At 37.6% G+C, this 24,687-nt stretch overlaps 1 protein-coding gene across 3 annotated transcripts in view; it reads left to right on the forward strand.

The window, feature by feature from the left end:
• Positions 1–748: 748 nt before the first annotated feature.
• Positions 749–24,687, forward strand: part of TRPM7 (transient receptor potential cation channel subfamily M member 7) — a 53,334-nt gene continuing 29,395 nt past the window's right edge. For 2 of the 3 annotated variants that reach the window (XR_012996155.1, XM_076347837.1), the window contains exons 1-6: positions 18,806–18,840; positions 19,333–19,531; positions 21,215–21,428; positions 21,986–22,110; positions 22,729–22,900; positions 23,764–23,938. Coding sequence is in view for 2 of the 3 variants with exons in the window: in XM_076347837.1 (XP_076203952.1) it covers positions 19,388–19,531; positions 21,215–21,428; positions 21,986–22,110; positions 22,729–22,900; positions 23,764–23,938 (830 nt within the window). In the remaining variant the exon portion in view is untranslated. Of the gene's footprint in view, positions 798–16,268; positions 16,349–18,801; positions 18,841–19,332; positions 19,532–21,214; positions 21,429–21,985; positions 22,111–22,728; positions 22,901–23,763; positions 23,939–24,687 lie in introns of those variants that run through there. The other variant, XM_076347839.1, reaches the window with a different exon arrangement.

Genomic DNA, 24,687 nt, shown 5'->3' on the forward strand with positions numbered 1-24,687 from the left:
GCAGTCCAGGTCTTCCCGCTATTACTCACTTCATTGACAATATAGTTCCCAAGACTGGCCTGGAGTGCTTGAGGTGTGGATACGTGAGTTGCAGGGTAATAATCTCAGATACGAGGTAGGGCTGATGTTCAAGTCCATACCATCTTTACTAGCTGCTCCCAAGTCTGCCAAAACTCTTCTTAAAGGTGTGGTTGTAATCCAGTCTAAACTCATCGAAGCCCTGGCTGTCACCCTTCCACCTGTCCCTTTGTGCTTCCCTCTGTGCTCGGTCACTGTTTCGGGGATCTGAATTGAATAAACATCTAATCGCCTCCTTTTTTTTTTGAGGATTAATTCTTTTGTTGGTCATTTCCCTGGATCGGCTCTCCATGTGACTGCATAAATGCCGGTGCTGGTATGAGATAGGGTGGGATCATGTGCAGAAGCTTAGGAAAATGAGATTGTGGCACCCCAAACTTGACATCAGCTGTGAAGCTGGTTTGGAAGCTTGCTCTGAGGCGGTTGAGAGTTGACTTGTGCGATCATATTAGTCAGTGTTCGGTTACCCTGTGTATCACCCACTCTACATGAGTATTTTCGAAGTCTTACAGCCTTGTGTGCAGGCGTGGATGGAACCGCACCATCACAAGTCAGGTTCTGTAGCCTCTTCAAAGTATAAACCAAATTGCACTGCAGACCTTGTCTAATAGTACTGTAGGCACGTAGTAGCTATGCTTGAATACTTTTGTATCTAAATTCTTGTTTACAGAGGATGTTTTCTTGACCTCCTTTTCTGAATGTGTGCTGCCAGATGTAAGGTAACTTTTTTTACCAGATATGTTGTGCTGTAGTCTGTCTTTGTGAACTGGGTTGCACTCGGATGAGTTTGATTCCTCCCATCAAGTTATTTCTGTTGGCAAATGATCCACTGCTGGTAACTTGTCTCGCATAACAAAATATTGCTACATTTTTTCTTTCTCCATGTTCTTAACATGCTGCTTGTTTGCTTGTTAGTGCTATTCCCATCCCTGTTTAACTTTCTCGAGAAGCTGAACCTGTTCCTTTGGGGTAGGAGAGGGCAAAGTTGCATTCTGCTAATGTGAAGCTGCATTCTGCTAATGTATCTGATAAAGCTCAGCACAGCAGCCGTGTGACCAGGTTAAAAGACCATCATGCTGATGTACAACATAGTTAAAATTGCATGTATATTGGTTTTGTGTAGTAAGCTCAATGCAGTATACTGGTTTGTGGCTAGAGCCAGTCTGAAAAAGCTCAGCTTCCTTTCAAAGCTTGTCCCCGTGGCTGCTGCGGTCATGCAAGTATTTAGTCAGGTATAACTTCAGTCACCTGAATAGGTTAAATTATGCCTGTGCTTAAGTGACACATGATTGGAGCCTAAAAATACCAGTTGTGTAATTACAGAACTGTTAATCAACTTTCTCTTCAATTATAAAAATCAGTTAATCTACAAGAGTAGGTGCAGTTAATGATGTTTTAAATTTCAAAGTCTTACCAGTTTCTCCTGTGTTGCCTGGCTGCAATATTGCCTAAACTGTAGTTTGCAGAATTCTGTTAAACAGCAAATTTAATAAAACTTCAACTGAAGGCATTAGAAGAGTACATGGCTGAGGGTGATCTTCTGGCCAAAAAGTTTGAGAGTGTTTGATCTTGAAGGAATTCCGGCTCATGGTAGTAATCTCGCACTAGGGAAAGAGTAATGAATCACCGATACCATAGCTGACAAATACCCTAGACAGCTTTCTAGGAACTTAGCAGCGTCTGGTGTTGCAAGGCCTCTAGATGCAGAACTAGTTGGAAGAGGCTCGCTCCTCCCGATTTCACAAGCTATAGTGTTTGCTGACTCCTTAATTGTGCTGCTGAAAATGTTCGCGGGGTTACGCTGCAGACTAGCCCGTGGGGCAGCCCTGCGAGCACTTCCCTTGGCCTGTGTGAGGGGCGCTAAGCAAAGATGTGGAGGTTGGGATGGACATTAACCTCTAAACTGGCATTAACTGGCTTTGCAGCCAGAGGCACTGAAAAGCAGAAATATCCCCTTAACTAACCTTTGTCCTTTTAATTTGTGCCAACTTCAGAAATGGTCTTGAGGAGGATTTATGTCTTTGCCTCGTTAAGCAATTGGTCTGTCTTATTCTTGGTTTCTTTTATAAAAATCTTATGCAGAAAAACCCTTTTTAAGTTTTCAACTGTAGGAAAAGCACAGTTTGTATGCATGCAATTTCCCATATAAATCCTACCTCTGTATGTAGAACTCGGGGACTCTTCGCTGTTAAATTCTCTGTAGTTGTTTCGAACACATTAGTGAAACAATGTGGTCTTTTTATGTTGCTTATATAGGGAAAGAGGGCAGAAGACACTCATCATCCTTGTCCTGGTTTGGGCTGCCAGCTAGTGTTACAGGTGAATGTTCTGCAGTGATGAAGGCTGCTAACAAACGAGTCATTGTTTGAATGCATCAGTCTGGTTGTGCTCGGTGTCCTGTAGCTCACGAGAGAAATATTTGGTGCTGGTATAATCATAGTACTTTGCTGGACAGCATGGCACAGTAAACTTCAGGCTGCGCTTTCTTCCTGGTATAGAAAATGTAAAAGACTGAAGCTTTTCTGCCTTCAGAAAAATCCTGGTTTGGGGTTGTAGAAAAATGTTTTCTGGTCACATGCATGTAGACGATCTGCAGGATACAGGTAGACTTTGCAGAGAGGGGGAGTATTATTCGCAAAAAGCTAATTAGGCAGTGAGTCCCTAGGCTTGCTCAGCGGAGACTGAGGGGGATTCAGAGCAGCTCTTTTCTCTCCTCTCTGCAGAGAGGATGTAGAAAAATTAGCACTGCTAAGATAAGGTTAGTCTTTTTGACTATCCTCTTGGGTGTCATTACTGGATTTTTCAGGGTTTTTCTGACAAATGTAAAGATCTTGCATGTAGGACAAGAAAAATCTTTTGTAATTAATGTATTAGCAGTTAGTTGGGTTTTAATTATACCATGAATTAGGAAAAAACATCTTCAGTGCCAGATGAGAATGGATGCTACACTGAAACCCAGGGTATTTTCTCACCTAAAATGTGACCTTAGGCAGTACGTTCTTGCTTCATTGGCAGCTCTCCGAGAAATAAAGAAATACCGTCTTAGCTTCCTTTCCTTCCTGAACATCAGGATACAGGTGCTTAAAAAGAATGCCTTTTTGTGTGACAGATCTGTAGTCTTTTCCTGGATGCCTAGAGTAAGTGTACTTTGGGGGATTATTTTGATGTACCTTGACAGTATACTTAGATCAGCTCTGCTGTTTTGCTAACCCAGTATCTTACTGCTACCAAAGGGGATGTCCTACTTCCCTTGTTCCCACCCTGATCGTGGCCATGTGGTCCTTTCCTGTGCCTTAGTTTTCTGCCCAGTTTGCATCTGAATCCGTTCATTCTGACATCAAAGCTACCTGCTCTTTTTTTCCTGGAAATAATGTTGTGCTGGTTTAGGGAGCTCAATCAGCTCACCAAAGGGCTAGTGCACAACTGCTGGTGGGAGGGAAGTGGCAGGAGAACGGGTGGGAGGGCAGAGTGGTAACTTGCTCAGCTTGTCTTCTCTGGCTGCACCCTCACTGTATAATTTGAAGAGCTGCATCTGTTAAAGCAAATATCTCCTCTATGTATCTTGGCTTTGCTGTTGCCAGGACCTCCACCTCCTTACTGTTGTCTTTTGTTGCTCTAGAATGATAGTCTGTCTTCACTCCTTTCCCCCCCAGTAGGCCAGAGAGGAGCCTGAGGTATAAGTCCAGTACAGCTTAGGCAGGCCTTTGTGCCACATACCGCTCAGCGTTGGTGAGTTTTACTGGAAGTGAGTACGCTGGAAGAAATTATAATAAACAGAAAACATTTACGAAGTGCAAGTGGTGTTGTGATCTCTCAATATAATTTAATCAGTTGTTCCCCCCACCCCGCAAAAAAAAAAGTAACTTTTCTTTGTTTTCTAAAAATCATATAATTAATTTCTGAGTGATTATTTAGGCTTGTGGTATTTAACATAGGTGTGTGGCAGGTAGTTCAGTTCTGTGGGTAACCTGCAAGTCTGCATCAACATTTTGCTGGGAGAGCTGAAAAACTGTAGTTTCTTTGATCTGCTTAAGTAGAGGATACCTATGTCACTGTGCAATAAACAAAAATTAAGAGATAAGATTGAGACAGTAAATTGTACATCCTAGGGAACTACCTGCGTTGCTTCGTTATACTTTCAGATAGTGAACAGTCATTTGGAACAGATCTCTTTTTTACATTTAAAATTTTTTTCTTCTTGAGTTGATCTTCCTTGTATCAAATATATTTAGTTTTCTCTGCTAGAGCAAAAAGGGAGTTTTTGTCCCCACAGATTATTCTGCTTTTTAGTTGATCTTGTCCAGCTTGATGAATTGGAGTATTTCAAGTCCATACAAGTGTTTGATAAAAGGTTTGTGCTTTTGATTTGAGATCTGAATACTCAGCTTGGGGGCTCAAGCTTGCTGAGGCAACCCTGTGAGACTAGGGTAAGAGAAACACCAGAAGACATTCTTCTGTTTCCCTCTGCATTAGAGCTAGCCAGACCTTGGTTTAAATCAGTAGTTAGGCATTAGGATGTCTGTGCTTCTATCTTAATTAGCAATGCTGTGTGCATGTGAAGAACGGTGTGATAGGAAGCCTTGTAGTCCTTTTGGTAAACGGTGCAGTGAAATGGTACATTTTAGCAGCCTGAGTATTGACTTGGAGATAAAATGAATGACTTTAAGCTCTCTCACAATACATTGTGTTGTGTAGGTTTTACAGCTCTGGCTGTAATATTTAAAAGAAACATTCACGAAGAGCGATGTATGAGTGTGTAGTTGAGACTTTCAAAACCTGCTAATAACAAAATGGTTGAATGCTAATGGGAAAATCAGTGTAAAAGAATATTTCAGCAGTCAGTATGAGGTGGTGACGGAGAGCTCAATTTTTATGTAAGACTAGCCTCATGAGATATCAACAAAATAAGACACAGTAGCTCAAACAATTGCTTCCCTCAAAAACAGAGGGTGGAAATATTTAGAAGTGCCTAAATAAGCATTATATATTATTTCAGACAGTAATTAGCTGCTTTCACATTTGCCTAAATAAATTCAGTTAAGTTTCTTTTTTGCACTTTTCTTGAGTAAACAGAAACTACTTAAATAGTTTTAGTGGGGAACTTTATCTTCTGATAAGAGTTTAGGTACATGGATGTCTCTAGAATGCTGTCAGGCTACTTATGCCCAGAGATGAGGGCTGTAGTCAGCGTGCACCCTTGAGCAACTGCGGACCTAGCTAGCTCTGTTAGGAGAGCTAGTTCTCTGTCTTGACAGGCAACGAAAGTGTAACTGAATCCAGTAGCTCTTTGGTGAGCTGAATTTAAAAATGCTTAAGTCTTTGTAATTCTACAGTAGGTGAACTATGCTATAGCAAATTCTTGTTTTGCTTGTTTTTCTCCCAGCTCATCCTGCTTTCTCCATCCTATTCTAATCTCCCGAGAATTCTGGTCACTGTAGAGAGTTGACCAAAATGTTCGCTTCCCCTACTGTAGCTAGCAAGTACTGGCACATTGGTGTGCACGTGTGTACAGGCAGGGAGAACGTAGAGAATAGGAGCTAAGACAATGTACCCCATCACACCTCCACAATGCTGTCCGTGAGTAATGAACATATTCCCCTTACCGAGGAATTGAAGGCAGTTCTGGGGTGGTATGACTAACTTCTGTCTCCCTTAGACATCAGGTCCAATGCTGATATTTTAATACTAGCCTGGAACCAGCCTGATATTAATTTTCTGCTCTGAGATGACTTGCATAACTTATACAAAGTGGTTTTTGTTTTTTTTTTTTTTTTTTTTTTACAGTACTTGCTGTTAAAGTGAACAAAATTCCAAATCTGTTTCAGGTGGTTCTTTGGTAGCGTGTTCGCTGAAGGGCCTCTTTCCTAATGTTAGTAGTTCTGATTATAAAAATAAATTGGTTTTCCCTGATACTGTGTCTAAAGGTAAGTTTTATGTGAAATTTCATCATCCTTAGCAGTGGTCTGGTGCTGTCACCTATTTCACATGCCCAGTAGTATGTTCTCTTGCTCTTCCCTCTCACCCATGCTATCAGAGAAATATTATTGATCTGTAATAATTTAAATGCAGGCGAAAGACTTCCTGGTTTTGTTTTTTTTTTCTTTAGATATTCAAAGGGTCATCTGACACTAGCTATTTCAAAAATCTCTTCGTGATAACAAGTTTCCATTGCTCTAGTGAGTTAATAATAGCCTTCTTAAGTCAGCAGGCACCAAAATCTTTGCTGTGATGATAGAGAAGTACCTTTCTTTGTATGACATTAAAAATAGGTAAGATCTGTAAATGGAACAGGCTAAGAAAGTGGTAGAGCAAGACCAACAACATCCACCCTTCCAGCTTGCTTTTGTAGTTGTAATGTGCTTCAGCACATAATGCATTAACCAGACGTTCATGCACTTCATGAACCAGAAAGGCAGGACCTTCTTTAAATCTGCAGCTCGAATAAAGCTGAAATACATCGTTTGCACTAGGTGAAGTAAACCTGCAACGTGTATGCCATCTATGAATAGCGGCTGCCAGAGCTGAGCTTTTTTCATCGGGGAACAAATCGGAAGCAAATCGAGGGTAGGATTAATTATTTGGCTGGTCTCAGGAGCCCTTTCCTACTGCTTTATTTCCAGAGGTGGCCACCACTAACTCCTTTCTTGCATCTGTGACTTGTATGCCCTATGTGACGGGGAAGGGACTGGAAGTTGCTTGGGGAGGACGGCCAATGGATCCAGGCTACGTGAATTGTTTTACCTCTGAAAGCGTGCCCCAAGCCTCATTCCTTCCAAAAATAAACCCAGAGTTTATAGGATTGTCTGTTCATACACCCTATGTGGCACGTGCAAGGTAAGCCCAGCACTTGCCAGAAATGTGGGGTATGCACCAAACTAATTCTTTCATGTGGAGTAAATCTGGTGAGCTAGGAAGTGCAGAGGTTTTAGCAGCCATGCACAGTGTGTCCCATGGATCCCTGCAGAAACGACCAGGTTGAGTGGCCATCCTTGATACCCACAGAAATTATATGACCCACTTAAAAAGGCTGGGCATCGTTTCTGTTGCGTGTTGGTGAGTAGGTATGCTGACTCTGCCTTCCTGCTGGTCTTATTTAAGAGAGTGTGTAGGCTTGCAGTCTGCATCAACGGTAAGATTAGAACAACTGCAGACTGCAGCTAAACTGTTGGCGTTGAGAGAGGTGAAGAGGATGTAGACTATACAATTGTATCACTGTAGATAAGGAAGGAAAAGTAGGCTGTGTGTTTAAAAATGTAAGAGATTTGGGATTGGTTTATATTGGTGACTTGACATAATTAAAAATGGGTTTTGAACGAATGACTTTGGCAGAAAGAAGCAGGCACTGTATGACAGGTTTGAAAACATTCCTATGTACTTTTGCCATGTATTTTTTTGGAATCTCTCATTTGAACAAAGTGGGTATTAGAGTTAAAAAAATTGGCTGAAAAGCTGTAGCTATATTTTCCTTGCAGTTACTACCACATGTTCCCTTTCTATCCTTTTCTTTCAGCTGTGGTTTTAAGTCTTAGGGGATAAAGAATTATTTTTATCTCCTTTGAAAACTCAGTGGCCCGGTTTGTTGCTTCTAGATCATAGCTTTGGTATATGTTTTGAAATATTTTATGGAATGCATCAAAACTGATTGGTCTGGGAGCTCATAGAAAGTCATTTATAGATCCTTCAGAAGGGCTAAAATTTTTTAGCTTGGTATTTCATTAGTCGGGAGGATTGCAAATGTAAACTATGTTGAAATCAATTTACTTACTCCAGTTTACAGCAGTGAAACTGGTTTACCTTCTTCTGTGTTTTCTTTTTCCTACCGAAATTCCAAATTCTGTTGAAGAAAGTTGGGAAATAAAAAGCAAAATATGTTTCCTCCCCCCCCTCGGCTACTCTGCTTTTCTGAAGGCATGTTCAGGAACAGCATGCCATCTGCTGTGCTGACACAGTCTTAGCGTCTCTGGTTTTGGCAAGTTTATTTAATTACTGTATCTGTTAATTGGACATTTAACTCTGAAGGTGTTTATTGTTATCTCAGCTGAGAGAAAGCCATTTTGGAATTACACCAGTGTGCGTGTGTCTTCTGGAATAAACCATCAGTTGGTTTCAGTGTGACCTGAGATGTCTCATACTGTATAATCAGTTGTGAAATATTTTCTAGGTATATTTTAATATTTTTTAATGCCTTGTATGGATGGTGTATGCATTTTAAGATTTAATACTTTCTAAAAAGGAGGAGTAATTTTATGACTGGTCTAACTGCAGAACAGCAATGCACCTTCACATGGGTGTTAAACCAGCATTTTATTTTATTTATTTATTTATTTAAAAATATGCTGGATTTGCTCTGAATTTTCCCCTGAAAGACCTGTATTGCAGTTAGAAGATAAGTTTCCCAATAATGTGGGTAAAGTGGATTGAGTTCTGAATGTAATAAAAATGTCCCAAAAATATTAGGTCTGTAGGTTATATTCTGGTGCATCAGGATTAAAAATAACGACTTCAGAATGTTAAATTCTGTATATGAATTTATGGTCTTCTGAATTAAATGAATCTATAAAAAAAAAAAATCCCCAAACAACTTAATTTTATGCTTTGTGATTGTTTGGTGAAAAAAATCCCACAGAAGCAGCCTGTTCTCCAAATAGCACATTGGAATCACTGTCATCAAGTTCGAGAGAGCTGTAAAAATCCCTTTTGACAAATCCCAAGTATTCTTTGCATCCAAAACAGCACGTGGATTTGGTGAGTTTGGTGGTGACTGCGTTTAGTCAGAGAAGAACTTGATGAAACAATAGCCACTCTGTTAGAGACCTGGATTGCTGTGAAAACTGTTCAGACCAAATCTCCTGAACTGTTTAATAAAGAATAGGATTGTTGAAGGTTTGTTTTCGGCACTAAGGGAGCCATTGATATGAAGATTGGTATCTTGCTCGCTGGCTCATTTGAGGTCTGCTTCTGAATACAGTGTGCAAGAGAATTGACAGAAGACTTTCTCTGACTGCCCTTTTTCCTTCCCTGCTTCCTCAACTGTTTTTATTTAAAATAAAACCAATATTTTCTTGCTATCGAGCAAGGTATTTTCAGGATTGTAGCAATATTTTCACTAGAGAAGTCTTTCAACCCAGAAAACTAGAGCTGTTTGGTTTCAATTGAGTCAAGTGAAGCCAGGTGAACTGTTCTGGGCCTGCTCAGAACAGGATCTTCAACATAGCAGAGACACCTTTCGCACATGATGGGTCTGTCTGTGTCTGACCCGTTCGGGTTCTGTGACAAGAGATGCCCCAATGGGTTTGGGAAAAAAATAGATGAAACAACTTTTTCTTGTAGATGAGGCTGGTAGTTGGTTCAGAATAATAATAAAATAATCCTGTTGTGGACTGCAGGTAAAATATCCTTGCAAAAATTTTCATTTGTAGTGGATTAAACAACAAGTTAAGATTAGTGCACAATCCTTCTCATTTAGCGTGACATACTTCACAAGGATACATTAAAGCACCCTGTATAAATATCATTTGGCATTGTGATAATATTTGGGCCTTACTGTCTTTCTAGTATTGCACATATCCATACTTTCTATAGAAGTCACTTAAAAAATTGGTAAGGTTGACTGGTATTCTAGTTACTGATTCAGGAACAAATTTTGTAAGTTTTCTGTATGTGCTGTGTGTTCTCTGGACAGACAGCACTGTTATTCTTCAGCAGAGGGTCTTTTAAATATAGTTCATAACACTAGCTGGCCAAATGCTTTGTTTTCTTCCCCCCCCTCCTTTAAAAAAAAACAAAACAAAAAACCCCAAACAGTAATTATAGAGGTATGTAACTTTAAATTGCAAGGAAAGCAAGTAAATTAAATGTCTGGGGTTTGCTGGAGCCAAGAGTTTAAAACAAATGTTAGCAAATGTATGGCATCAAACTGCCTACCTTTTTCTTTTCTCCTCCCATCTGCTTATTTACTTAATGTTAGCTGAAGTTCTGAAGACTTTCCTCAAATGGTGTTTCCTTGAGGAACTGAGGTGTGCTCTGCTAGCATTTTGAATACAAAATTTTAGGTATTTTCTTTGAGAAGTGTAGGCATAACTGTCTTTCAAATAACTCTCCACCCCATACACAGCGGCTTAGTTACTTAGCTCATCCTGGGATGCACATTTTCGGTATCATTCAGTTAATTTGTACTAAGAACAAGTCCAGGTACTTTGTCTGGAGCATGGTTCTTACTGCCTTAAGGGTTTGAAGCCCCTGCTCGAAATCTTTGCAGTGAGAGCTAGCATGCATTTTATTTATGGCACCTCTTCCCACAAGAAGTTTTATGAATTCTAAACTACTTGATATGCATTAACTTAATTGGATATCATATTCATCCTGGTTGTTTGGCTTTACTTGGTTTTATCCAGCGTATTGAGTATAAGAGTGATAAGGTAAAGGCTTGTTTGGAATTTCTGCCTTTCGGCTATAGCTGCAGGAGCCTGGCGCTCAGTTAGGGGTTAGCTGGCTGGGCAGGGATCACAGTTCAGTCCCATGGTATAGCACGTGTTTGGCTAATAGAGTGGGGATCTTAGATAAGAGATCCTCTTGTAAATCATGACAAGAGTGTGTGCAGTATGTATAGTTATATAAGAAGCAGTAACTTGTCAGTGGACGTTTCCTTGAATAGACAAGATAAAGGACGTTCTTAGTACAGAATGTCTCTTAGAAATGTTTTGAAATTTATCTTGTTGGTTGTAAGTGACCTAGATGGACAGGACTGCTCTACGCCAGTGCTAGCACGAGTATTCCTGCTGCAGACAGTTTCCACTGTATCTTCTTGTTTTCAGGCTTCCTGAACCTTCCCATGTATTTTCTCTTGCCCAAATGGAAAGTTCAGCTTTCTGGAAAATTGGAGGCAGTGGGGAAAGAATATAGAGTCTATTTATTTTTAAACAAAGGACAAATAAAATTGGAAGATTTTCTTCTTTAAAAACTATTGCATATATTGAACTGCCATATAGTGTAAGCAGAGATTTGAAAGCTGAAATATGAGATGCCATAGAAAGTGGTATGACTTCTAAATTTGAAACTGAGGTCTATGCAATCAGTAATTGAAATCTCTATTATCAGCCTCCCACAAAAGTCACAGGTTGGAATATTATTTTTTTTAATCCAGTTCAGTTTCCTGATTCAGCTGGTCAGCTTTGTGGTAAAAAAAAAAAAAAAATTATCAGCAGAACTGCTAAGTTGGTAGGCAGTGTTGCAGGTTTGAGAGCGATATATTTAGGCTAAGTTAAAGTTTAGTTTTGTAACAAACGTTCTATAACTTATGAGCCTCCAATAGGATACAATATTACAAATGAGTAGAATGAATAAACTGGGATCCTTTTGTACCTGAACAAGTTCATGATTGTCAGCTATACAGTATATTTATACCTGAGATGTTTGTGTTCATTGGAAGTCATGCAAGTTATTCTGAGACCTTGCCAAATAGGAAAGCTTACTTTCTCTACTGAAAATAATTCAGACCAAGTTTGTTGGATAAACTCAGAGAATTTCACAACAGTTTGATAAGGCTCTGTTGTCCATCACTTGCTGCCCTGCTAGAACTTAGTCGTCTTATTATTTCAATATGTTGAATAAGAGGCTCTTTATAAACACTTGTGTGAGTTTAAGGGGGGAGAGTGGTAGGTGGTTGGGGTTTTTTCTGATCTCATACTATACTTTGACTGCTTCTTTTCATTTGTAACTTGCTATATACAAAACCTTAAATTATAGTTAACTTTGTGTTAAAAGTTTCATTCTAGAAGGAGACTTGCTAAAAATATCCATCACGAATTTCAGTAAAGATAACATAAGGAATTCCTTGCATCTTGAGCAGGTGCACTTAAATAATTTCTATTATTGATGCTTTGGAGTGCTAATGCTATTGCTGAATGAAAAATAACTAATACTTAAATGGCTATGGCAAGACTTTAACCTGTTGTAAAAGGTTGTGGGATTATTTTGGCATTTAGATACTGATACAACTTCCTGAAGTTGGAAGTACTGTAGCCAGGCACATTCTCTTGAGTTTGTAGTTCAGCAAATACTTGTGTAAGTTTTGTTTCAAATAGCAATTATAACTATTTCAGCACTTGTGAAACTGTTATGAAAGGACTTATTTATTGGAAATAGATTAAAGTATTTCCTTGAATCGTGATCCCAGGGTGAGTATATCTCTTCTAGCTTATTGAATCAAATCTATGTGCTTTTTGTTTCTTGAAGTTCTTTCAGAAGTACTGAAAGACACAGTGAACTTTGTTGTCTGCTCAGAAATTAGTGCAACCAGAATGAGGTATCTTGCATAACCCTCTGCAGCTTAAAGACTGAGCAAAAGCCTTGTTGGCCACTTCGGGACTAGGAGTTAGTAGTTACTACAGTACATCTTCCAAAAAGTAAAAGTTAAGTGTGTTTTGGTGTGCAGACGAGATCCTGCCAACATTGACTGCTAAGAGGTCTTAATGTGGTGAAACTTTCATAGATACCTCACCTGTAGGAAAAAGATGGTGAAGGAAGTTCTGGAGTAACATTAATTGTATTAACGTTTTTCTTTGAAGTCTTAAATTTTATTTAGCTTGAGAGATTTGGAATGCACAGGATAGAATCTGGAAAACTAAGTTTGGGGTGTGTGTGTGTGCGTCCCAAGATGCAAGTTTGAAAGGAAAGAAAGTAAATAGTTGAAAAGTAGCTCATTATATGTTGATACTGCTTGTGCTTTTTGGGGGAGGGTTCATAGTTCCTTTTCCCTCCCTTTTCTTTCCTTTTTCTTGAATAGCGGTGCTACAGAGCTCACTGTATTGAGAGCTCCTGACCCACGTTGCCTGTAAGCATTGTGTAAGGTACGCCTTCTACCATACACTAGCAAAGCGGGTCACTCTAATCAGCAGAAGTTGCCCCGTTACTGGAAGCAGAGTTTAAGAGGTGTAGTTGTTTATGCTGCAGAGATGATTAAAAAGCTTTATTAAGAGTAGGCAGTTTTTTTAAAACAGTCTGATAACTTGCATATTGATTTTTGACAGCTGACTTGATCTCCTATTTTAACTTAATCTGGAGCTGATAAGGAAGTATTTCTTAGAGGTAATTGCTGTGACTAATTTATCTTAACAATGTCCTCACATCATCTTCCTTTTTCTGGTCATCACAGGAACATTATGTAATAGTAGTTCTTACAGGGAAGGCAATACCTACCGTGTGTCAGTTCTTCCCGTGTTTTTAATGTGATCTTTACCCGTTCATGGGAAGTGTCTGTTCTCTTAGTTACCTACTTACTCTCGCTTACTCTGTTCTGGTTTTGGTTTGCTCCCCTTTCTCCTCTCCTCAACTGAAAACAAGACTCTCTAATTACCAAGTTCTGTATAAAATCTCTTGTGATAAAGATTGATCAGCATACAGCAGTGCTTCTGGAGAGAGTCTAATTTTACCAAATGAAAAGTTCTGAGTATGTTTTAATAACATTATAGAGCTTCCTCCATGTAAATAGCATAGATGTACCCATGGTCTACTGAAAATACTTTCACTGCTGAAGAATAGAGAGAAATCCTTGATGAGTGGTTAACACTGTACATTCTTTAAGATAGAAATTAATATTTTTTTTTTTTAATTTTCAGATCCATTTATTATGAAAAGTGGTGTTGCACGTTGTCAGCCAGTGTTCCTTGTCCCCAGCTTTGATCACCACTTAATAATAAAACAATATTGCATGGAGCAATTGACGCAATTACTTGTGGTTTATATACTTCAGATTTCAATATCTAGCATGTTATGCCTATGATAGCGTGCTTCAAGGTGTGGTTTTAGACAGCTGACTAAAACTTTTAAGTATTAAATTACTCTTCTTTTGTCTTTTTATATTCTGGAGGATCTGCAGAGTTCATATGTAAGTTTAAACTACTGCAATGTTAAAGTAATGATCTATACAAGACCTCAGTTTTAAGAAATGAAGTACAAAAATACGTACCCACATAAACAGTGGGGATACTCAGCTAAGCAGAAAGCAGCTTCCAGAACTGGGATTCATATTGCTAAGGCTTAATAGCGCTAAAAAAATACTATGAGAGGAGGAAGCTAAAAATTTGGACTACCTACTATATGTATATTTTTACATATAGTATGATATACATATATAAATGTACATATACACATATATCAAATTTATTTTTATAACACTGCTAATATTCTGATAGAGAAGAGAGAAAGCTGTTTTGAGCCCAGTTCCTGTAAGGCACAGGTGTCCTAGGAAATACCCAGCTCCTTCATGGAAAGCGATGTGCTTCTCTTATCCAAGAACTGAGAACGCTACTGAAAGATTAGAGGTGAATTTTGAGGACAGCAGAGGAAGAGATTGTCTCTTTCACAAGCCTGTTAAGAGTCAGTCATTTTGACCTTCTGCTCCAAATGAGAAGGAAAAAACCAAAGAAGAGGCAAAAGCACCATAAATGTAATAGAATCCTTCATAACACCATGTTTGCATATAATGTCTAATATCGTTCTTTCCCATGTATAGGGAAAGGAGGTAGTACAGTAACAAATAATGGCTTTGGCTATTTGTTCCAGGTGTTTAAGATATTAATTTAAATGTAAAATATATGGTGTGAGTGCTCATTCTGTTGTTTACAGCTCCTCTTCCCCGCCATGATTCTTCCCTGTGGATTGTGCCTCTACCTTTCTCCTACCCTTCTTTCTCTCTTGGGAAGCGCCTGTACCCTGCAACTTTCCATCCTCCTTGGAAGAGACTGGTGGCCCTCTTAATGTGAAGACAGAAACTGGAGCAGCAGTTTGTTGCCGTCTTGACAGATTCATAGTCAAAGTTCACTAAAATATTGGAAGGAGAGCATGATGAATAACGTGGGAAAGATCTGCTGAGTCTGGGAAACGTTTTGAAAGAGGGTGGGCAGTTGAGGAACAGTTTTCCAGGGGCCTATATTAAAACTAGCTGGTACATTCTTGCTCGTAATAATTTCTCTGTATTATCTTAAACTGATCTTGAAATTGTGGTGAGTGGAAAAACCATCCATCTCTACTGAGTCTTCTGTTACAATTAATCTGGGAAAAAAAACCAACTTAATTCCTTCCTAGTTTCCACAGACCTCTATTTAGATACCTGTGAATAATATACATCAGCTTTTTTTCCCCCTTGTTGTAAAATAGAACAGGTATGAAATTTCTCAAATTTTTCTAAAGGTGAAATGTAAATGTAGAACAGGGCATACTGTTAGCAATGAAGAAATTTTAATATAATCTTAATGAGGATTTAAAGCAATATTGCATAAGGTGCAAATTGGCATCCCAAGATTTTTTCTTGGTTTTAGTTACTAAAAATCAAGTCTGAGTTCCTTTCCCAATGTATTGCTGAAACATGACATAGACATTGGGCGTTATGCATATTGTTTAGCGTGTAATCCTGAGATTATCATGTAAGATAATGTTACATGGTTGTTTAATGCAACTGAAATTAAATTATGTCCAGCTATTAGAGTAGGTAAGCATTTGAAGAAGTAAACATCCTTAATTTCATGTTTCGGAACATGTTTCAAGTTTAAGCTTAAAACACGGCTTAGAGATGCTAATTAAATTTATTGAAATGAAAAGTTTCTTGATGAAGAACAAAGGTTATGACCTATTTATTGCTACTAGAAAAGATTGCCAGTGTTGTTAGAAAACTTCCTTACCTGCAATTTCAAGATTAAAATTTTACTTTATTAAAGAGGTAAATAGATTAAATTACTGTTATCTCAGTGTAGTGCAGCTAATTTTCAAAAATGTTAACTTTTTTTTTGTTCTTAGCAAGGTAGGTAAACAGTATATTTTGAAATTGTTTGGGGTTTTTTGGTACATCTTTATTTGCATATTGAGATTTTTGCTATTTAAATGTTAGCTTTGAAAAAAGATTACTTTGGATTTTAACAGATTTGTGTATAAAATAAGTTACGTAATGATTCTGGTTATCTCAACTTTTAGGCAGTGTGAATTGCTTTTATAGGTTCATACATGGTTTTGTTAGTATTTTGGGAGACAGTAAAACAGTAAATGACAATTTAACTTGTTTATGTTAGACACTACTTGCCTTCATCTTTAAATAAAAAACCCCTCACGTTCTAATTCTTATTTCCTTAAAAAGCATTTTTCATTGCAAGGTTGTGTGATTTGTATTTTATAATACTGTTACACTTCTTATTTTTCAGTCCCAGAAATCCTGGATAGAAAATACTTTCACCAAGAGGGAGTGTGTGTATATTATACCAAGTTCAAAAGACCCCCACAGGTAAACGAGAAATGATGCAAGAACTCATTGCTGCTCTTAAAAATTAAAAAAAAAGTCAGTATTGTAAAGAGAGTATATAATAGAATTTTGGAATAACTACTCTATCTGTATAAAACACTGTCTTTAGTTCATTCTTTCGTGACTGGGCGTTGTCACTCTTTGTGTCTAGCTTGGATTTTTTTTTTTTTCCTTTTCTGAAAATACTTTGGCATTGCAGAAATCTCTAATAAATGTTCCTCTGTTCTCTGCTGCTTCCTACCAGTCTTCCTAGTGATGTCTATGGTGTGTCTACAGTGGGGCGGGGGGGAGGTTGTATGGGTTTTTTGTGTTTTGTGTTTTTTTTTTTTTTGGTGGCATAGTTTTGAAGTCAGAAAGTCTCTTAGAGATATACTCTATTGGAATTTAAAGACTAGCAGTGTGAGTGTAGGGTGAAGTGTAAAAATAAACCTGACAGTGCAGGAAAAAGGGATGAAGAATTCATAGAAGAATAAAGAAAACAAGAATTGTGGTGGGAGAAAAAAATTATAAAACAAAGACTAAATAAATATTTGCTTCCAGGGAAGATAGATAAAATAAGAACAGTTTGGATATCAAAAGATTTCATGTGGTATCTAGTAATTTTTCATTCTTAAGTTCTGTAAGGAAAAAATGAGGCTGAAAAACAGGGAAATATGTTTCTAGAGGGGAGGCTGAGACTAATGAAGAATATTTTGCATATCTCACATGCTGCTTTTACCTTATGCTAAATTAGAGATGTAAAATCTGGCAAGTTAGTGACACCTCTAACATATCTAATTGGTCGAGTTTACCTTCACTAAATGTTATAGGTATAATTTTAAGAGTTTCTACAATGATTGAACTTGATGTGCGTGGTCATGACATCTGTGTCACAGATTAAGGAAGGTCAAATTGAAAATAGATTCAAAATTGGTATTTTAAGGCAGTTTTGTCTTCCCAAAATGTTTACTATTGTCATTATGGACTTCAGATCAGCTTTTTTTTTTAGCTCCATATATTTGAGAGCAGCTGAGAAACCTTTCTTTCTGAACTTCTCGAAACTTCTATTTCAGCCTTTTCCATGAAAACACTTGTAAATATCTCTTGTTCTGTTGTGGCAGAGTATTGTTTTTCTTTTAAGAACTTTTGTTTTTAGGCAGAAAAAGAACAAAGTAAGTGCTGTAGAATTTTTTAAGTTATTGTAAATAATTCACCACATTCCTTGAAACCATGTGACATGAGAAGCTCTTAGAATTTATAGCCGTGATTGTAGCACATGGAAAATTTGCAAATGCAAACAAAGTAATTAGGAAGCTGTTAAAATTTCCAGAGCATTTCACAAGGAACAAAAGGATCTTCAACATTTGCCCTTTTAGTTTAACCCATTTGTAACATACGACGGACTTTACAACTTTTCCATCAGATTTTGTCCTTTGGTTTCTAAATATTGCTTACTGTTGTTAGTGAATTATACGTAAATAAATCAAATGTAGACAGGAGTATTTGGTATGTTTTGTTGATCTGTACCTTTTAGTATAGATAATTGTACTTTAATAACTGTTAGAGAAGGTCTAAAGCTATAGTTCAGTATTAAAAACATGATTAATAGCAGAGTGTAACTTTTATAGAGGACAAAATTTAAAAATTTTTTATGCTCAAAGTCTGAAAACAGTTTAAGACTACTGTATAACATCTGTATTTGTACACTTTTGCATACTAGCTCTTAACCATAATTGATTAACAGCTGCTTATGAAAATTATGGAAAACAGTGGTATAAATTTATCTGCTATGTTAATTTTTAAATGTTAAGAAAGCTGTTAGCAGGAAAACACAGAAAATGTTTCAGATGGAAGCGGGTAGAAATGAAGCATTCTTTTTATATAATAAACTTTACGTAAAGACACTACTGTATAAGGTTTGTTCAAATATACCTTCTTCTGCACATGCAACTCAGAAATGATTAAATAACCTTCCCACACAGGCAGTTCAACTTGCATGTATATTAGAAGGATGAATTTGTAGAATAGATGCAGCAATGTATAGTTAGAATGAGTCCAAGAAAATGCTGGTCTGCAAGTAACTTCTTAGCATCTAGCAAAAATGTTTCAGTTTGAGTACTGCAGATAATCTGGTCTGAAATATTCCTGGGCTTCAGATATATTGATGGTTCAAAGCCTGAAAACCCGTCCGAAGTCTCAGGACTGAAGCTTTTGCATGTTTATGTGTTTTTATGTGCCAAGTATACTACAGTCATGTAAAATAAAGACAGACAATTTACCATGTTAAAAACGGGCAAACTTGGGCAGCATGTTTTCCATTTACTGGAGATCTCTTTTGTTAAGTAATCTTTCTGTAAGCACATGAAGTGGTGTGAGTGGTCTGTCGCCTCCTCCCCACCCCCCTACCCCCCAAATTGAAGTTGAAGTTTACTCATATATTTAAATATTTCTTATAGGTGCCTTCCAGGATGTCAGATTTGTCAGCAACTTGTCAGGTGAGAGTTCTTCGTAATTACAATATTTATGATTTTTTTTTTCCATTAAATAAGCACTTTCATAATAGGGTTTTTAAAAGTTTTGATCAATATTGCAGATGACAAGTTGGTGAAAGGTTAGATACAAACCAAATATAACTAATGAATAAAGAACTGTCTGCAATACATAGATCACAGATTTATAAATGTTATATAAATTATTTGGCTTCAAAGAATCAATTTTCTGTGTCCTGACTATTCAGTTTCTTCTGGCCTCCAACTTGCTGTCTCAGTGAGCTTCAATATTTTGCATAATAATTATGTATTGTAATTAATTCTTGCTATAAATATTTATGGTGACAGGGCTTGCTCTGGAAAAGAGGTTTATATAATATTTAGAATCTTTGCTTTCTAAATCTGATGTATCTCTGTTCTAGATAAAGGAAATTCTTCTCTCTTGTCTTCTAATAATAGTATTTACTCAAGTATTTTAAATGACATGGTTGGGTGCAGGTGCTGTTGTGGCCGCTTGGTCAGACAACATGCTTGTTTTACTGCAAGTCTTGCTATGAAATACTCCGATGTGAAGCTGGGTGAAAACTATAAGCAGGAAATAGAAGAATGGTCAGTGGAAAAACATACAGAACAGACCTCTACTGATGCTTACGGTGTCATCAACTTTCAAGGTGGCTCTCATTCTTACAGGGCTAAGGCACGTATGACACTTTCTTTTTTTCTTACTCTGAACATGTTGATAGAGATGGTGGATGCTTCATTTAACTTTTGAAATTGAAGGCTGAAAACTATGTCACCCATGTTGTGACAAACCAGTGCCCTCTACTATTCTAGTTTTGGTTTGTTTTTTTTTATTGTGATCTGAATTATTTCTAACTTCCATTTTTAAATTTATTTTTTGTAACAAAATTTGCTCAGATCTATCAGAATTAGTTGTATTCATGTACCGGCTTACCTTCAAATTGCAAATGGTGATAAGAATTCATAATCACTTCAGCAAAACATTACATTAAGAATTCAGTGTCACTGTTCCAGACCATGAAAATACAGCTTACTCATCTGTACTGCTTGCTTACTTGCTAAAGTTAAATTTTTATAGGACCTGTTAAGTAACATCTGCTATCTTAACCCTCTATTCATAATTTTCAAACTCTGAAAAATAATTTAAAATTATGGACAGATGTGGAATATGCTTCTTTAGTAGGTTTGTTCAAAATTATTAAAGCATAATTGTACTGATCAGAATAACTAAGTTTTTTGGAAGAGGGGGTTACTTAAAAACAAGCATACCAATAAATCAAAATTTTGGAGACCAGCTCAATTCACAAGTGCACATGTACTGGAGAGGCTAGAAAACTGGAAATTCTGACATATTCTCCATAACCATTTTGTAAAGGATTTCTAGGTGTGGTAGAAATGATTTAATGCTCATGCAGTTATAAGCTGCAAAGAGTTCTGATACAGTGTGGCTCCTATGGCCAAACTGAAGCACTTGAATGAGGGAGCTGTGTTCCTTATGCAGCTGGCAGAGCCCCTGCGGAGAGTCCAGTGCTCTAGGTGAGATTGTCTCTGTGGAGAGGAGGGCTTTTAGCAGAATTCTTTCATGTTGGTAATAGCAGCATATGTGTTCCTTTGTACGCTTAGTATAGCTTAAAACTGCTGTGAATCCTTTTCCAGGAGTACAGAAAATAGCAAGCTGCCTGTACTCATTTCTGTCCTTACTTCTGCAGTGCTAGTGGGGTTGCTAAAACCAGTTTATTGGAATAGTGATGGCTTTTTTTAGTTAGAACTTGATTCAGGTAGGGTTTATTGAATAGCTTGTATTAAAGATGCAACAGTATTTTTAACTGATCAACCAACTGCTTAATCTTATGCTGTTAAACATAGCAGGTTAAAAAGCTGCTAGTTTTGAAGCTTTCTATCAAAGAATATAGCTTTCCTTCCCATCAGGAATAGGGAAGGAAAAGCGAACAACTCTCTGTAAAACTTTTCGTAAGAGACATGCAAGCTTCTCCCCAGTAGATGGCAGAACTTTTATAAATATTTCTGAATTTCATCTAATTTAGAGATCATCCAATGCTTTCATAAAGACTCATTTTTCTAGGTCGTTGTGCCAGTAGGATGGAATAACATAGTTGTTATATAGTTGTTCCCTTTCCAAAATTTGCTTTCGAAACTGCTGTCTTGTCCTTAATTTTGGAGGACATGCAGTAAGCTTGTTCATTTATTGCATCTGCCGTGTTTTGAGAAAGTGAATTACATTGTCTGTAGCCAGGAATAGGATAATATATCCTGAAGTACATCCTGGTTCTTCTTTTTACTCATTGATTCTGTGATGATTTCTTTTAAGAACCTTTTAACTCTCTTCTTGTGCCTGCAGTATGTGCGATTGTCATATGACACTAAGCCTGAAGCTATTCTGCAACTTATGCTTAAAGAATGGCAGATGGAGTTGCCGAAGCTTGTTATATCTGTACATGGGGGCATGCAGAAATTTGAACTTCACCCACGCATCAAACAGTTGCTTGGCAAAGGTCTTATTAAAGCTGCAGTAACAACAGGAGCCTGGATTATAACTGGAGGAGTGAACACAGGTAAAGTACCACCAGTGAATGTGCACAGTTAACTGGATTATGGTTTATAAGAGCCAAAAGATTTAATGGACGCATAGCTTTGTCTAAAAGCAAAGTAAATTTGAGTGAGTTTGGTCAAGTGAAATTTAAAATAATACATTTTGAACATGTGTAGTTGGAAGTGGAAGTGGAAGGCTGTTTTGTCTTGCAAAGAGAAACAACACAAAGGTGGGGGTTTTTGGTTTTTTGGGTGCTTTTGGTTTGGTTTTGGGGTGGCGTTTTTGGGGGGGGTTTTTTGGTTTTGTTTCTGAAACTGCAAGAGGACAAAGTTAATGCGATTAAAACAAGTGCAGTAATGTACTAGAAACTTTAGTTCTTACTAGGCTAATATTTATTTTGTTGAATTACTGATACATAGTACTTTGTTTCCTTCTAGTAGATGTAGTATGGTGCTTTTTCTTTGGTGTTGTGTCAAATAAGTTCCCAGATCCTTAAAGGCCCAGTGAACTAATAAAACAGTTGTATTGAACGTCACATCTTATTAAGAAATACATTGAAATCTTTTTGTTCACAAATAGGTGTTGCAAAACATGTTGGTGATGCTCTAAGAGAACATGCTTCCAGATCATCTCGAAAGATTTGCACTATTGGGATTGCTCCATGGGGAGTGATTGAAAACAGAAATGACCTTGTTGGAAGAGATGTAAGGATAAATTACCTAACTGAAATAATGATTTATCTGACTTTTTTTTTTTTTACAAATCTGCTCAAGCGTGTTTTTTCACTTGCTTTGCATCATTGGAATACTTGCTTTAATATGAAGATACATTGACATCTGTGACTTATGCAAGATCATTAGTGTAAACAAGTTGCAAAATGCAAATGCACTAGAGGAGGAGCTTGTTCTCAACTACTTAATCCTTTTTCCCGCCCCACTGGTATTACTGAATCAAATAACAAAAATGCTAAAGTATTACAGAGAATTCACATTTACAGAGGACGATAAGTTGAAAAATTTTAATGCAGAGTCTTCAATGCCCCTGTTTGCCAGAGCAGTCACAAGTTTTCCCCAAAGACACCTTTTCAAAGGATCTTTTCTCTGTTGTCCTTCAGAACAGAATTATTTTGTGATATAGTTATCTGCTTTCCTGCACGAAGTTAAGAGCTACAGCTGTTGGTGTATCCTGACCCAAGGCATGCTTACATGTGTCAGTGCTTCTTGTTGAGCCACCAGTTCTTGTGTCTAGACAAAAAGTTAAGTTTCACAGAAACAAATTTGTATCTTTATAAGTAAAAGACATTGTTGTGTGCTTATACTTAGGTGGTTGCTCCATATCAAACCTTGTTAAACCCGTTAAGTAAACTAAACGTCCTAAATAACCTCCATTCCCATTTCATTCTGGTGGATGATGGAACAGTTGGAAAGTATGGAGCAGAAGTTAAATTGCGGAGAGAACTGGAAAAAACTATTAATTTGCAACGGATCCATGCAAGTAAGTAATTATGATGCCTGAGGGCTGAGTGTTACTATGCTTTGATGAAAAAGGTACTTGCACCAAACATCCTAATGAGAAAATAGAAAAATTAGTATTTTGTTTGTGTTTCAAGTCTGATTATTTTGCAAATTTCAACTGCTGCTTTGGACCCTAGATGTTGCTGGTAGTTTTAGGATTTCTCTGGGACCAGAGAGGAGGGTTCTTCTGAATAAAGTTGTCAATTTTGCTTTGATAAAGCAAATGGACATGACTTGAGTTACTAGTATGTTGTCAGGCCTTACTGGTCTGGTGATTCATGGTTTTGACACTGATCACTTGCAATTTCACAATAGGGCAATTGAATTTGTAAAACATCATTGTGTTTGTGCAAAGAAGCCCTGACTTCTTTTGGTGTTTTCCCAATTATGGGGCAACACCTCTGTGTTTTTCTCTTCTAGGAATGATTTTGCAATACTCCCTGTCAGTAAAGGGTTTCCATGTATTCCATGTGTTCAAATTGTATACGTGTTGTCATCTTTGGAAACTATCTGGGGGGAATGTAGAAGGGGAGTTCCCTGAAGAAAAAATGTTCACTTTTCTGCATTAGTTCAGGAATATTTCTGTGAAGAATCTCTTCTGTTTTGTAGACTGTATTCCATTGTATTTATCAGCTTCTTTGCAGCGCTTTCCCCCCAGGCCAAAGTATAAACAGTGCTTGAAACTGTGCATTAGCAACAGTTAAAATGTCTGGCAGGAAGCATTTTAATATTTAGTCAATAGAAGGGACATACTTGATCTATTAAATATGTAAAATCAGTCTTAGCATTCCCTATACACTTACAACATTGTCTGGTTTTTATTACTTATTTGCAACTTTATAGGAATTGGCCAAGGTGTGCCTGTGGTGGCACTTGTATTCGAAGGTGGCCCCAACGTCATACTCACAGTTTTAGACTTCCTTCAAGAGAGTCCTCCTGTGCCGGTGGTAGTATGTGAAGGAACTGGTAGAGCTGCAGACATATTGGCATACGTTCACAAGCAAACAGAGGAGGGAGGGTAAGTCCTAGCACTGCTAGCCAAACTATCAGTCATACGTAGATGGGTTTTGAGACCATTCCTTAATGAAATTGTGCAAGATCTTTTTCTGTGGAAAGGCAAAGGCTAAAAGCAGAGAGTGTAATCTTGCCTGTGATGCAGCTTTCTGGGTTGGCTGCAATAACAGCTCTGGCTAAAGACCAAGACTTCTTTTCTAGTTCTGGGTTCCTCCCACATACCTTGTACCAGTTGCACCAAATTCTGTAGCGTATGCTTGCTTTAGCAATACTTACAAAAAGGATAGGAGAAGTGGACACACCTATATCGTAAATTAGGGGAAACATCTTGTGTGTAACTTCAGCTACGTGCGGTAATTTTGTTACACCATTGTAACTAGAGGACCTGACTCTTAGTTTAAATTGCTCTGTCTGCTTCAACTTCAAATTTGAACTAAGCCACAGTAACTTAAGTGATAAATGTGACTGTTAAGTATGCACAGGAGTTTTGCTCAACAGAAGTCAGAGCTGACCAGACCTTCCAGAGATGTGAGAATAACATGAAGAATCGTATGTTACCAAACTGCTTGAAAATGTCACTTGACAACATTGAATGGAAATATTTTCATGCAGTTAGCTGTTGCATAGTGGTAACTTTTCTTGAAAAGGGATCAGAAAGAGTTTCTATATTGTTTCTTCTGAGTAGTCTTAAAACTGAACTTTTCACACACTTCTGTTTAGTGTCGAAAACACTTGTCTGTTTTAAGTGTAGTT

The sequence above is a fragment of the Aptenodytes patagonicus genome, chromosome 10 (assembly GCF_965638725.1).
Source record: "Aptenodytes patagonicus chromosome 10, bAptPat1.pri.cur, whole genome shotgun sequence".
Classification (NCBI taxonomy): domain Eukaryota; kingdom Metazoa; phylum Chordata; class Aves; order Sphenisciformes; family Spheniscidae; genus Aptenodytes; species Aptenodytes patagonicus.